The sequence below is a fragment of the Protopterus annectens genome, chromosome 3.part0 (genome assembly GCF_019279795.1).
Source record: "Protopterus annectens isolate FY-2018-M chromosome 3.part0, PAN1.0, whole genome shotgun sequence".
Taxonomy (NCBI): domain Eukaryota; kingdom Metazoa; phylum Chordata; order Ceratodontiformes; family Protopteridae; genus Protopterus; species Protopterus annectens.
The window spans coordinates 927,463,742-927,478,625 of NC_056731.1; the positions used below are offsets into that span (position 1 = coordinate 927,463,742).

General features: G+C 40.3%; 1 protein-coding gene across 2 annotated transcripts in view; it reads left to right on the plus strand.

The window, feature by feature from the left end:
* VPS4B (vacuolar protein sorting 4 homolog B) overlaps positions 1-14,884 on the plus strand; it is a 904,737-nt gene that overhangs the window by 774,083 nt on the left and 115,770 nt on the right. For both annotated transcript variants that reach the window (XM_044065255.1, XR_006364000.1), the window contains exon 10: positions 6,013-6,153. In XM_044065255.1, the coding sequence (XP_043921190.1) occupies positions 6,013-6,153 (141 nt within the window). The remainder of the gene's footprint in view (positions 1-6,012; positions 6,154-14,884) is intronic.

Genomic DNA, 14,884 nt, shown 5'->3' on the forward strand with positions numbered 1-14,884 from the left:
ACTTGGAGTTCAGTGCATACTTTCTCTAAGCATTACCACCTTCCACTTTACTCTCAATCTAGGGCTGGATTTGCCACTGCTATTTTACAGGGCATTTTGGCAGCTCCTAATTCTTTATAATTTTGCCAACCTCCCTTACCTCTGCTTTGGGATTCTACCCATATGTAAGGACTGCAGCAATGTGAGATGAAGAACATAGTACAGTTTTGTACCTACCATAAATGTAGATGTTCGAAGATCCACATTGCTGCAGTCCAATTTACCCTCCCTCCTTCCCCTCTGTTTTTTGGGGTGGTTGTATGGTTTGGGTTGTAAATATTGTAAATATTGTATATATTGTTTGTACATGGGTGGTTGGATGTGTTTTTGGCTATGCCCTCTCTTTTTGGGCCTTCTGACATCTGGGGCAAGAAAAGACAGGATATGACGTCGGTCATGCGCTTTTATACCCTGACGTCCTGAGGTCAGTACTAAGCGCCTTGACCGACGTCAGCCTAATACTTTGGTATTCGGGCCGACCGAGGACAGCGGACTACCCATATGTAAGGACTGCAGCAATGTGGATCTTCGAACATCTACATTTATGGTAGGTACAAAACTGTACTTTTCCTCTTCTCCTTTTCAGTTCTCTGCTTTGCCTTTTGACCTCTCTATTACCCCAAGAGTATTCACAAAATGCCTAACTCCTGTGATTGCCTTCTGCAGGCAACAAGGCATTCAGATTTTTCCTTGTCTAGATGACCTGTTGCTTCAAGCAAGTTCTCCCAATTGTCTATGACAGGATCTGGAGTTCGCCACATCTCTCCTCCAAAGTCTGGGGTTCACTGTCAACTTTCAAAAGTCTGTCCTGACAGTCTCTCAGGATCCTGTGTATCTGGGTTGCAGGATTCAAACATTACCAATTTTGGCCTCTCTTCCATCTCCAAAAGTTTTTTTTTTGTTTCTTTTTTTAAACAAGAAACATCTTTATTAAATTATCATACGTGATATACACAGTCATGCATTTATATAAATGAAAACAGACCATATTGACACAATTTTAGTTGCAAACATTGTGTAACAAACCATCAGGTAGGAGGTTGGCATGATGATTACGGTATTTTCCTTACAGACACAAGGTGTGTGGTTTGATTCTCACATGGGATAATTGGCTAGCTTAAAATGACCCGCAAGGAAAATTAGTATAGTACTGATCTGTGAACCTTTATGCTGACAGAATTGTATTTGCAAACATTATACATCACTTATAATCTGTCCAGTCATTGTCAGTCATACATTACATAGCTCATTCATATCCTGCCTTATATTAAACCTCATTCTTCCTCTGCATGTGTTGTTCCCACAATTCCCCTTTATTCCTAAGCAATTGCCTCCAACCCTTTTCTAAAGATCTCAATTCCAGTTGTTTGATCTCTGTTGCTATATTCACTACTTATAGTAAAGTTGGTTTAGACTTCCATTTAATAGTAATTGCTTTTTTTGGCAGCCACCATGATTAGCAAAGCCGTACTATGCCTAGGCAATTCCGATTCTGTATCATAGCTCAAAAAAATAATTTCCTTGGTTATACCATTTTGCTCACCCAGTGTCTGTCACTGCAGTTTACAGGGAATCTTTAAAGTCTGCCAACTCATTACACTCCCAGAAAATGCTTTCCCAATTACCTCTTTCTTCCCCGTCACAACTCCAACATTTGCTGTGTACCTGAGGAAAAGTTCTTTGGAGTCTACTTGGGGTGTAAAAATACCTTTGTAAATCCTTCCAAGCAAAGATCCTAAATCTAGACTGTTTTGCATATGTTCCCATTGTTTTTGTTAATTGCTTATCCAGTCTCATGCCCCAATCCTTTTTAACCTTCTCTGATTTTATTTTTTGTAGTTACCATGCACAATTTTGTATTCTGTACTAATTATTCCTTTAATAGCAGATTCTGTTATAGATTCTATGAAAAACTCTACCAGTGCTGGTCTTCCACCTCCAAAAGTTCTGTCCTTGATGGCTTTCTTTCAGTCTCTCCTTCCTCTGCCTACTATTCCAGACAGTTTCTTCAAGCCCTGGGATTCATGGCTTTTCCAATTCCAGTGCTCCCTCTTGCCAGACTGCAAATGCGTTAGTTTCAGTGGTACCTCAAGTCAGTTTGGTTTCAGCATTGCCATCCTCTTGATTTCAGAGCGTCTGTACTCCTTTCTCTGAAATGGTAATTCCAGTGGTGGATTCGGCAACTTACCCTCAACCCAAGCCTGCCTTTTCAGCTTCTGGTTCCCTCTGAAGAACTGTTTACTGATGCTTCAGACATGGGATGGGGGTTGGGGGGGTTCCTTTGGTCACTTGAAAGTTCAAGGTCTTTGCCCCCCCCCCCCTTCAGAAGTCAGACCATATCAACAGCAAAGGGATGAGAGCCCTGATTCTGGCCCTTCAGGCTTTGCACACCATGCTGTCTCCAGGCCCTCTGAAGGTTTGCACAGACAATACCACAGTGATGTGGTATGTCAGCAAGCAGAGAGGGCAGAAAGTCTTACCTGCTCTGCAGGCTGGCTCTTCAGGCCTGGGATCTGGCTTTCCATTATCAATTAACTCTCCAGGCAATGTATATTCCTTCAGAGCACAGTCTAGTGGCAGACGCTTTGAGCAGGTCCATAACACATGCTCACGAATAGATGCATCACAGTGACATATTTCTTGACATACTCCATCAGTATAGTATCCCTGAGGTATTCTGTTAGAGTGCCATGCCATCTGGTATAGAAAATGGGCACCCTTTCCCTTCCTTAGAAGTGGGGATGTTTCTCTCTGTCGTAAGAGTTCTGTAAAAGATTTAGCTAGATGCCCCAGAAATCTTGAACATAACCCCCTTTTGGCTAATACTGCACTGGTTCCCCCTGTTAATGCATCTGGCCAGGTAAAATCACCACAATTTATTTCACCAGTTTGGACCTCCACAAACAGGACAAGGGGTGACTCATCCATCCTCACTTGACCACTCTTCAGATGACATTGTGGGTGATCGGGTTTTGACACCTTTCAGTCACCTCTTTTCTGAGGATGTGCTCAAGGTTTTACAGGAGGCAAAAAAACCTGCAACCAGAAAGTCTTGTGTCCAAATGGAAAAGATTTTCTGTCTGGTGCCATGCTCTTAACCAGGACCCTTTTTCAGTGGGGTTCCCTTTGGTTCTGTCCTATTTGTGCGAGTTGCTCGAGTCTGGCTTGACCTCTTCTTCTGTAAAGGCCCATTTGTCAGCTACTTCTGTGTTTCTGCCCTTGAATCCTCCTTTGGCTTCTTGCTTTGAGGTCAGTTTAATGGCATCCTGCATTTTGGTTCCCCAAGGAATTCTATTCCTTCTTCTTGAGACCTTAATTTTGTTTTAGAAAAATTGTCCAAGGCTTCTTTTGAGTCTGCAGGTTCAGCTTCTTTGCAACATTGTATATGGAAAATTGTCGTATTGCTTGCTCTTACTTCTGCTTGGAAGGTTTCTGAACTTCAGGCTCTGTGCCATGGTTCCTTTTTTGTTTTTTCACAGAGACAGAGTGTCCCTTCATACTAATCCTCCTTTTTATGCCCAAGGTGGCTAATGAGTTGTCTTTGAATCAGGCAGTACAATTCCCTTCCTTTTTTCCTTCTCAGTCTGTTGGTGAGAGGGTCCTACATACCTTGGATTTCCATAGACAACTCAGATATTTGGATAAAACCAAGTCTGACCATCTTTTTATTTCTTTTCATCCCAGGGCATTTGGTTTGGGCTGTTTCTAAGCATCTTCTCCTGGATTTCCTTTTATTCTTTTCATGATAAATGTCTGTATGCTTCCATTAGAGTTCACTCCACTAGGGCTGTTCCCTCTTCTGGTGCTTTCCTTCAAGGGTTGGACACCAATTCCATCTTTGAAGCTGCTACTTGATCTTCATTGCATAGTAAGCATTATAAATTGGATATGGTTTCTATGGTCAGAGCAGGTTTGCTAGAGCCATTCTGCATGGGTTTGTTGAGTACTCTTCCCAGTCTTCCATCTCCTGATCCTTTTCTTGAGCTTTTGTACTCTCCCTACGGTGAAGAATACTGCAGCAGTGATGTAGAAGGTCTTAGTGCATTTGTGCAAACTTTTACCATAACAGTTGAGTGCCAACACTCAATCAATATAGTGGGAATCTCCTCCCCTAACAAGAATCTGCAGAACACCCCTCACTCCCTTGGATGCAATCAGACATGGTTCCCCCTGAATATCCAAAACGGATGTTTGCAGAGCCTCTGAGGACATGCTAGAAGCTGAATCCGTGCTGACCTCCAAAACTCCTGTGGCAGAGGAATACGACATACAAACCTGGCAATCCTCCACTTTCACCAGCCTTGAGAGAGATGTTCCAGGGAAGGCGGTACAGCAATAGAATCCAATCTAAAGCAGATGGCTGACCATCAGGCCTGAATGATTCCACCACTCTACCCTGCACCAACAATTTAAGATCCTGGTTTTCTAGGTAGGTAGATAAGGAAGAGAGATGACTATGAAGAGTTTTAGGGACAAATGCCTGACAAATAGAATATGATGTATGGTTGTGAGAAGCACCTAAGCAAAACAAACACTGCTCGTGATGGTCCTTATAAGGAATCTGTCTCCTACACTGGCATTTTCTCTTTCTGGATGAACGTGTAATATTACAACCAAAAGAAAAGGTAAAGATAAAAAGCAAAAGCCCCAATGGAGCACTTATCTGAAGCGGCTTGGTAACCAGCAGATGAAAACCGTTCAGACTGATAATGGAAGATGGCATTCGGACTGGTGGCAAAGAGGTTCTGAGGAAAGTACACCACCTTTATGCCCTGCACCATGAGCAGGGAGCATAAGTGTGATGTACGACGTCCCTATTACAACCTAAGGCTTTGGTATGCCGGCCGGACGATATAGCGCCCTTGACAAGGGGATACATATTGTAATGAATACTACAACAGTGAAGGGAAGGACATGTACTGTTATGGTAAGATATTACACAACCGTACTTTCTTCTGGTGCCACACAGGTTTGTGATGGTCCATGTCAGACTGTTGGTAAGATTGCTTCAAACTGGTCTGGTTTTTTTTTTTTTTTTTTTTACTGTTGTCCCTTCCTTCCTTCCTTGTAGGGATTTTTGATCCATTTGAATAAGTTTACCTTCGCAAATTGTTTGTGTGTGTGTTACAGGGGGATAACCAGTATATAAAGTGTTCCTGTAAACCACAAAGTGGACTTTATATTTTGCATCCCATTATCACTTCCCTTTTGGACTTAAGAGCATCTAATTTAGCATTTGGTAGAAATCATGTTATGCATTAAAAGTACATTGCAAGTTGTTTCAGGGCACCATCATTTCAAGCAATGAATCGAGCAAATCATTAGTTTGGGTAAAAGAATGTTACTTAATATTTTTTCTGTGTCCAGATAGGTTCTGTTTTCCATTTCCTAATGACATGATATATGTGAATTGGTGGTCTATTAAATTGCCCGTAGACATGTATGTATATTTATATACACACTTGGGCTGTGTCTGGCAGCAGACTGGTATCCTATTCAATGTCCGCCTTAATGCCCAGCAGGTGTTAGGATGGGCTGTAGCTCTCCCTGGATTGGATTAAAAGTATAACTGTAGAATGATTTTTACAGATGCAGCCATTTTCTTTAATCACCTAATATTTTGGGCAGTTTTTTCTTCAGTTATTTGTAAGAACTTTCAACAAACAGAACACATTGTAGTTGTGAGGATAGATTGATAAAGGTTTTACACAGTGGTAATTTTACATTGTTCAGTTTCACAGTCCACAGATATCAGTGGAAATAGTGTTCCCTATGTTACAAAAGACTGAATGGGAAGAAAACACAGGTGTTTAGCAGTGAAATTATAAAAAAATGTGATTATTTAAACAATTAGAGTTACGAGGCAGACACTCATCCAAGTTTCAGATATTAAACAGAAATACCAGCAAGGAAATGTGTGCATTGATTTTGCCCTAGGGTTTAACCTCTAATGTATTGTTTCTTTTTTAATAGGTGAGAGGACCCTCACTAGCTGATCCAAATGTTATGGTTAATGACCTTTTAACTCCATGTTCACCTGGGGATCCTCAAGCAATTGAAATGACATGGATAGATGTTCCAGGAGATAAACTGCTAGAACCCATCGTATCAATGGTATGAACGTAAATGTATTTATACAATACTGTGAAAAAGTGGTAGAGATGATTATTCATTTACAGTAGGCAATATACATCATATCCACACTCAGAATAACTTATGTCTTCAGTCCAGTACTTTCTGATTAGTGAGGGGGAAGAGGAGCATCTGCTTTATTTAGACTCGACATTCAACAGTCTGGGGAGCATTTCCTTCGGAGAAGCAGATAAAAAGACAGCACAGCAGAATGTTCTCAAAAAGCACAGTGTAAGGGGAATATGTGAAAGAATAGGGTAAATATGAAGTAAAATATCAACACTCGGTGGTTAAAATCCTGTATTTGAAAATGGGGGGGGACACTTTATAGTAAGCACTAACATGGAGTTAAGAAGTCAACTTATGTCTGTTTATATCCAAAAACAACAAGTGGGTACAGGATAGGCTCCAGGTTATAAAGCTTTAATCAGGCACAAGCGCTTTCACATCTGCTTCTTCAGGTGCATAAAACAAACTGAAACAAGTCAAGCATTTAAACATTGCTAAAAACATCACATGACAATTCATCACATGACTAAATACAACTCATTGCTATAAAATATTAAAGCTGTGTAGTAACAACAAAATTGCTATCAGCATAATACTTGGAAAAAATATACCCTAAAGTAAATATTTTTAAAATGTGTTTCAAATATATATTTTTTTTAAAAATACACAACTATTTTACCTATGCAGAGTTCTGGCCTTTAACTTTGGTCTCAGTGGAATCTGTTCATTCAGACCATGTCCCTTGTTGGCGCTAAACAAAACTATCCATCTGGCTTACAATTCCTCTGTTTTGTTGCGCATGTCCCCTCCCCTCAAACTCTCAAAGCCCTAGCAACACCCATAAACTTAAATTTGTGCTATTAGATTTCATAACATGTTTAGCCAAGGCATTACTTCTACTGTTTGTGTGTGTGTGGTAAATATGCTCTCTAATCCTCTCTTTAAGTGTACAATCTGTTTTTCCAATATATAATTTCCTGCATATTATACACTGTGCAAGTTGCACTATATGCTGTGTATCACACGGAGCTTGTATTTTAAATCTATGTTGCCGATCCTGATCTGGATGCAGGAATTCATTGCTTGTATCTGTATAACCAAAATATGAACATTTGCCACAAGGCTTAGTTCCCATTCCGCCCGTAGATATTTTCTTTTCTCTGGGTATACGTAAGTGTCTCTTCAAAGATTTTTGATTTCCAAACAAAAACTTTGGTTCATTCTCTCTCCATTTTGTGACTGCATTGTCGGTGGTCAGTATCCCCCATTGTTTGCATATAATATTCATATATGACCCAGCATCACTAGAATAACTTAGTGGCACTTTTGACTTGGGTATAGCACCACTAGTCCCTTTATCTTCGGACCATGTATCCGAATACTAAGGTCTAGCCTTGGTATGTCGCAATCTAACTACTACTTGTGCCTGTGTCTGTATATCCCTCTCCCCATAGCCTCTTGCCAATAATTCATTCTTCGTGATATTTAATTGTTGATGAAAATCTGTATCCCTCACATTCAACCTAGAAGCACTGAAGACTTGATTCCTGATAACATTGTCAAAAACATAAATAGGGTGCATACTTCCTCTATTTAAAAGATGATTAACATGACAGTCCTTCCTGTACAAACATATATATATATATATATATATATATACATACACACACACACACACACACACACACACACACACACACACACACTCTCTCCCTTTTTCAACATTTACTTGGACATCCAAAAAGTTTATTCTTTCATATGAGTTGACAGATGTAAACTTCATGAAAGTAGTAGTTCCATCTAAGTACCTTGGAAATTCCAGAAACTTCTCTTTTGTTCCAGCCCATAAAATAGACGTAATCTACAAAAAAAAAATACATTGTCTTGATATGGACCACTCAGTAAATATTCATGCTCCCATACAACCAAGACAGCATTGGCGTAACTATTGGCACAGGATGTGCCCATACCTACGCCATTATGCTGCCAGTATAGATCATCACCAAACAGGAACACATTATTTTCTAAGACAATGCTCAGTAAATTCCTAATTAATAAAATTTTGCTTTCAGAGAAATCAGAATACATTTCCATGAACTTAAACTTTCCAAACCAATCATATTGGGTATAACGGTAAAAAGAGAAACCACATCAAGCGTGATCATTAGGAAACGTTTAGTTGGGCTGCTATTATTGAAAGTGTGGCGGTCTCTCAAGAACTGTTCCCTATCTCTTAACACATGTTCTCTACTATTTAAAAGTGGTCTCAAACTTTTTTCAGTATAAATGGATGCTGGTTCAGTGCACCAGTTTCTACCGGACACTATAGGTCTCATGGGTGGATCAATGGTGCTCTAATGTAATTTAGGCAAACCTTGAATAATGGGTGTAGTGGGCGAAGTAACCATAAAATAATAGTTTGCTGTTATCTATCATGCCTTTAGAGAGCATATCTTTTAACTGCCCATGCACTTTGTCTGTGAACAACTTAACCCTAGCAAATGGTGATTTCTCATAAAAAACATCATCGTTCAGCATGTGAAGCATAATTGAATCATACTTGCTTTTATCCATAATAGCTATATGTCCTCCCTTGTCGGCAGGCCTAATTACTATTGTATCATTATTCTGTAAACCCAGTAAAGCTTCATGCTCTAGTTTGGTTAAGTTATAAGATTTTTTTCCCTTTATAATGTCTCTTGTCTATTATAGTCACTTAATTTGTGTACATCCTTAATGCACATTCTCTCAAAGGCATTTACTAATGGACTGACTACAGGAATATACTTAGTAGTTTTTTTACAAACATTAATACCTTGCATTTGTGTAGTGTCTGAATCATTAAATTGCATTTTTAACATTAAATTACTAGTAAACGTCTTTGTCAAAAGTAACCTTTGCAAAATCAGACCTACCAGTAGGTATGAAAGACAGTCCTTTCTCTAATAAATTAAATTCATCTTCAGACATTACATGACTGTTTAAATTCCATACTAAATCTTTTTTTGATTCAAGAAGGCTTTCTTTATGTTGTATGGGCTCTCATTCATCCCATCGTGTTTCCTCTTGTTCCTGCTGCGACCTCTGTTCTGTTCTCTTAAAGCAGGTGGCTTCTGTTCTCTTATAGGCAGTGGGAAATTCAATTACTGTATGCCCCTGTTCTCTAAAAAGTCACTATTGACAGAATTAACCATGCCTTGCTTCTCAGTAAGGTTAGAATCAGTTATTTCTTCAGGTACGTTGTGAATCTGTGCTATGACTTGCACAGTTTTTCTCCTGGCCCACAAATCCTTCGTTGCAACTTCTTGTGTATGTGAGTGATGTCATTCGTCAATGTCGCATTCGCTTGGGAAATAATATTCTGATTGGTTGCTGAAGGCAGGGAGGTGGAATTAAGCAAAACGCCAGTTTCCCTGCCATGTACTGTGTTAATAATAGTCTCTTGCGTTCTCGGCCAAGTAAAAACATGAAAATCAATCCTGCCTCTCTAATTTGCTCAGTTTAGTTTTCAAAAGTTTCCTTTTATATGCCGCTACTGAGTCCATAACTTCAGGCATATATCTGTCAACCATAGCAACACCAAATTGATTCAGTAATTCATTATACAAGGTACTTATGGTGGAGCTTATAGTTTTAACCTCATTATCTGCAGCAGTTATAAGCAACCTCAGATAATCCATACTGGTATTTCTATTGAGTTTCTGCCAGTCACTCAGAAACACAGAATCATTAGATCCATGTGAAGGCATTTTTAATATACATAACCCATGTGGTATAATACCTTCTTTCAAGCAAATTTCAAGATGAAAAGGTTGGTATTGGTTACATTTCAATTTAAGTAATTCCCTGTCTAGGTTAAGCAGGTGGCTCGTAAACAGAATAACATCCACAGTAGGGTCTTCACCTCTTACATCCTCTTGAACAGCAGATAACAATGGATTTTGTTCTCTTGGCAAAATTGTTTACAAAAGTATCTACCTTAGTCTTCAAAGCAGTATGCTCTGAAGAAGGGGTGTAGTCCAACTCAACTAAATCATCGACAGCCATGTCCATGCAACTCCGAGTGATACAGAAAATGATAAAAAAACAGCAAAAATAAAAAACACTCATTTGCCGACCCTTGTATCCACAACAAAACTGTAGCAAAATATCCAAAAACAAAGTTGGACACAGGATAGGCTCCAGGTTATAAAGTTTTAATCAGGCGCAAGCGCTTTCACATCTGCTTCTTTAGGTGCATAAAACAAACAAGTAAGGCATTTAAACAATGCTAAAAACGTGACATGACAATTCATCACATGACTAAATACAACTCGTTGCTATAAAATATTAAAGCTGTATAGTAACAGCAAAATTGCTATTAGTATAATACTTAGAAAAAATATATCCCAAAATATATATTTTTAAAATGTGTTTTTAATATATGTTTTTTTAAAAATACACAACTATTTTACCAACGCAGAGGTCTGGCCTTTAACTTTGGTCTCAATGGTAACTGTTCATTGAGACCATGTTCCATATCAGCTCTAAACAAAACTATCCTTCTGGCTTCCAGTTCCTCTGTTTTGTTGCACATGTCCCCTCCCCTCAAACTCTCAAAGCTCCTAGCAACACCCATAAACTTAAACTTGTGCTGACTATTCGTATTCATAACATGTTTAGCCAAGGCATTACTTCTACTCTGTTTGCCTATGTGGTAAATATGCTCTCTAATCCTCTCTGTGTGCGATCTGTTTTCCCAATGTAGAATTTCTTGCATATTATACAATATGCAAGATGCACTGTATGCTGTGCATGACACTGAGCTTGCATTTTAAATCTATATTGCCGGTCCTGATCTGGATGCAGGAATGCATTGATTGTATCTGTATAACTACAATATGAACATTTGCCCCAAGGCTTAGTTCCCATTCCCATCCATAGATATTTTCTTTTCTCTGAGTATACATAAGCATCTCTTCAAAGATTTTTGATTTCTAAACAAAAACTTTGGTTCATTCTCTATCCATTTTGTGACCACCCTGTCAGTGGTCAATATCCCCCAATGTTTTGGTTTAATGTTCATATATGACCCAACATCACTAGAATAACTTGATGGCACTTTCAACTTGGGTATAGCACCACTAGTACCTTTATCCTCGGACCATCTATCCGAATAATAAGGTCTAGCCTTGGTATGTTGCAATCTAACTACTTCTTGAGCCTGTGTCTGTATATCTCTCTCCCCACAGCCTCTTGCCAATAATTCATTCTTCGTGATATTTAATTGTTGTTGAAAATTTGTATCCCTCACATTCAACCTATAAGCTCTGAAGACATTCCTGATAACACTGTAAAAAACATAAGTAGGGTGCATACTTCCTCTATTTAAAAGATGATTAACATGACCGTCCTTCCTGTACAAGCATAATATGTATTATGTTTCTGATTTGAAAATGTTATTGAATTCTCTTTCTTCTTTTTTTATGTTCAAACCTGGGTGAAAGATAATTATTTAACTTAACTAATTTATTTATTGATGTCAATTATTAGTCACAGCATATAAGGAAACTGCTCCATAGGATTATTACTCTGAAGAAACCCAGTATAGAACTGGGTGAAAGCGCTCAGTATATGTTCGTTTGTTTTATGGAATAAATTGTAGAGTGATGCAGTGATCTGGTGTGGCTTCATTCGCTTTATTACTAGTTTTGTTTTGTTTGGACTATCGTTGTTATTTTGAAGCGCACCAGACTTTGCACACTAGCTTTAAAAGTTTTTAAAAGTTTTTATAGTTAAAAGACTTTTTTTCGTTTGGTTTAACTCACGCGTGAAGCAATCGTTAACGTGAATTTAGATTATGGAGCAGTTGTTACAACAGCAGTTGGAGCTAACGAAAAGATTGCTCTTAGCTGTGAAAGAGCAAGGCATTCTGTCGGGACCTAAGGCTACTAATTCTGCAAATAATGAGGGAAACAACGCTTCGTTTTTAGAAGCTGACGAATTACTTCTGACACTCCGCTCTACACCGGGCACCTCACGAAACCAGCCACCAGCTAGCACTAGTTCTAGGGAATCTATTGGAGGACGGACTGCGCACAATGGGGCTGCAGCACAAGGCCACACATTTCCGCCGCTGATTCCAGAGGGGAACGCTAGAGATGGCACCGAAAATGTTTGGAGGAGAAGAAGTATGCTACCCGAGTTGGATATTGTTCTGTCTGCACCTAGATTGAGCACTCATCAACAGACAAAAGATATGGGCAGTTTGAACAAGCAAATGGAGAATTTTGAAAAAACATTTGAGGAAGTATAAGGCGTTACAAATGGACAATGTTTTCCTCGAAAGGTCACTGGAACTAAATCAAGTACCTAAGGGACTGAGAGTATTAAAGGTACCTTTTGGTTTTGATGATAAGGAACTTGTTAAAGACTTACTGGACATTTATGGTAATGCTGGTAAACAGCTTATTAAATTAATTATTAAAAACAACAATAATAAGATGTCCTTCATGGATGCATCTGCAGTCATAACAAATGGGTAGTCCTGTCGTCAGGCAGCCCTTCAGTCGGCCGGATTCCAAAGTCTGGGTCTGGCTTCGGCCGATGTCGCACTTCACCCGACGTCATCTCTGTTGGTCTTCGGGTATAAAAGCATCGGCCGACGCCATTTTCTTCAGTCTTTCTTGCCGCGTGGCGCCCGAAGCAGAAGCTGTTTGCAAGTGCCGGTCGGTCAGATCCAGAGATTCCTACTACCGAATACTACTTCGAAGACTTCTAAAAAGCTAAGTACCCCGTTGGGGACCTTTTCTTGCCTCAGCCGATGTCAGAAAAAGTAAACAATTGTTTAACCTGTGGGAAACAAATACCTCATAAGGATTTCCACTCTTACTGCCTACCTTGTTTAGGCCCAGACCACGACGTTGCTGCCTGCCTAGCTTGTTCATCCTTCAACCGACGAACGCTTAGACGTCGGTCGGAGTTCGCTGAACAGTTTTTCGGCTCAGATTTTGCGTACATTATGCCGTCGGAACATCCGACTACCCAAACAATTAAAAAACGCAAAGAAAAGGACCGACACTCGCGGTCCGCGGTTTCGGCTGAAACCACGGATAAGCAAACCGCGAGTGTCTCGGTTTCGGCCGAAACCGAGAAAACCAGTCAATCCTCAGCCGAAACCCTGACTTCTACCGAGGCTCCTGCTACTTTAGCTGAATCGACCTCTGAAACTTTAGCTACTACTGGGGCCTCTACTGATTTATCTGACACCATCCCTTTGGATGTTTCCACCCCAGCACGTGGTGCTGCTAGGCCTCCTGCAACCATGTCTATCAAGGCCTTTGCCAGGGCCAAAGCAGCCAAAACTGCTAAAACAGTTCCTGCTAAGACCCCCTCACACAGACACCCTTCTAGTTCTCAAATGCTTACTCTGGCAGAGGATTTGATTTCCTTAATCAGGGGATCCCAATCACACCCAGACAGGGCCTCTCAGCCCCCAGAAAAGAGACCTAGAACAGAGCCTCCCCAGCAGGAGTACTCTGATGACTCTTCGGAAGTCTCAGACACTACAGACCAGCCTGAGGCTCCTTTGTCCACTTATGAAGACTCCGATGCTGATGAATCCATTCCATCGGCCTCACCTCCAGAAGAATTCTCTTTTGGGGAAACCTTACATGCCATGAGAGAGCAATTCCAATGGCAAGAACAGGATTTCTCAGACTCAAGAAAAAGGCTTAGAACTTTTCTGCACCTACCACAACATAGACCCTTAGCTATACCTCCAGTCTTGCCTGTTGTGGATGATGCATTTAATGATGTTTGCACTGCTCCTGATTCTTTACCACCAGCCCCTGCCAAACCTGACAGATTTTACAGGGTACCCAACACTCATCACCACCTTTTCAGGGCCCCACTTGCAGATCCTGAGACTATAGCCCAGGGGCCTAAGGCAGTAGCTTCTACCTCTACAAAAAACCCTCTCCCTTCTGAAAGGGAAGCCAGGTCTTTAGACAGATGGGGCAAAAGTCTACACCTCTGCCACTCTCTCAGCTAGAGCTTTAAACTGTCAGTTTCACATGATACAATACCAAGAGTTTATGCTTGATCAGTTGTCTAAGAAAGTTTCTTCTGAAGAACCCTTAGATAAGAAATATATTTTAGAAATGGTAAATAACATACAACAGGTTAGTAACCATTCTTTAAAATGTGGCTATGATGCACTGGAGGCTTCATTTAGATCAGCCATGACTGGCACAGTGATAAGAAGGCATGCATGGCTGAAAGAGCAGGTCCTTCCGGATCAGGTAAAAGCAAAGCTGTTGGATGCTCCTATGGATAAGGACTGTCTATTTGGTACCTCTGCTCAACAAGTAATGACGAAAATGGAAGAGAAGGCAAAATCTGTACAAACAGTTAAGGATTTCTTACAGGTTCAGCCCCCTCGGTTTAGCAGAAATTGGCCTGCCAAAAATTGGTCCTTTCCAGACTCATCAAAGAACCAAAGAGGCAGGTATAGACGCTCTCGAGGCAGAAACCAACCCAGAGGAAGTGCCTACAGAGGAAGACAGTGGCAAGGTAATAACCAGCGAGGCTCTGCCACAACCACTGCCACTGCAACAGGACATTCACAGTGACTTGTCCCTGACACCGCCTACCAGAGAGCAATTAGCAGCTCCTTTAGGCGGAAAATTAGCCTTATTTTCACAAAACTGGCACTATATCACAA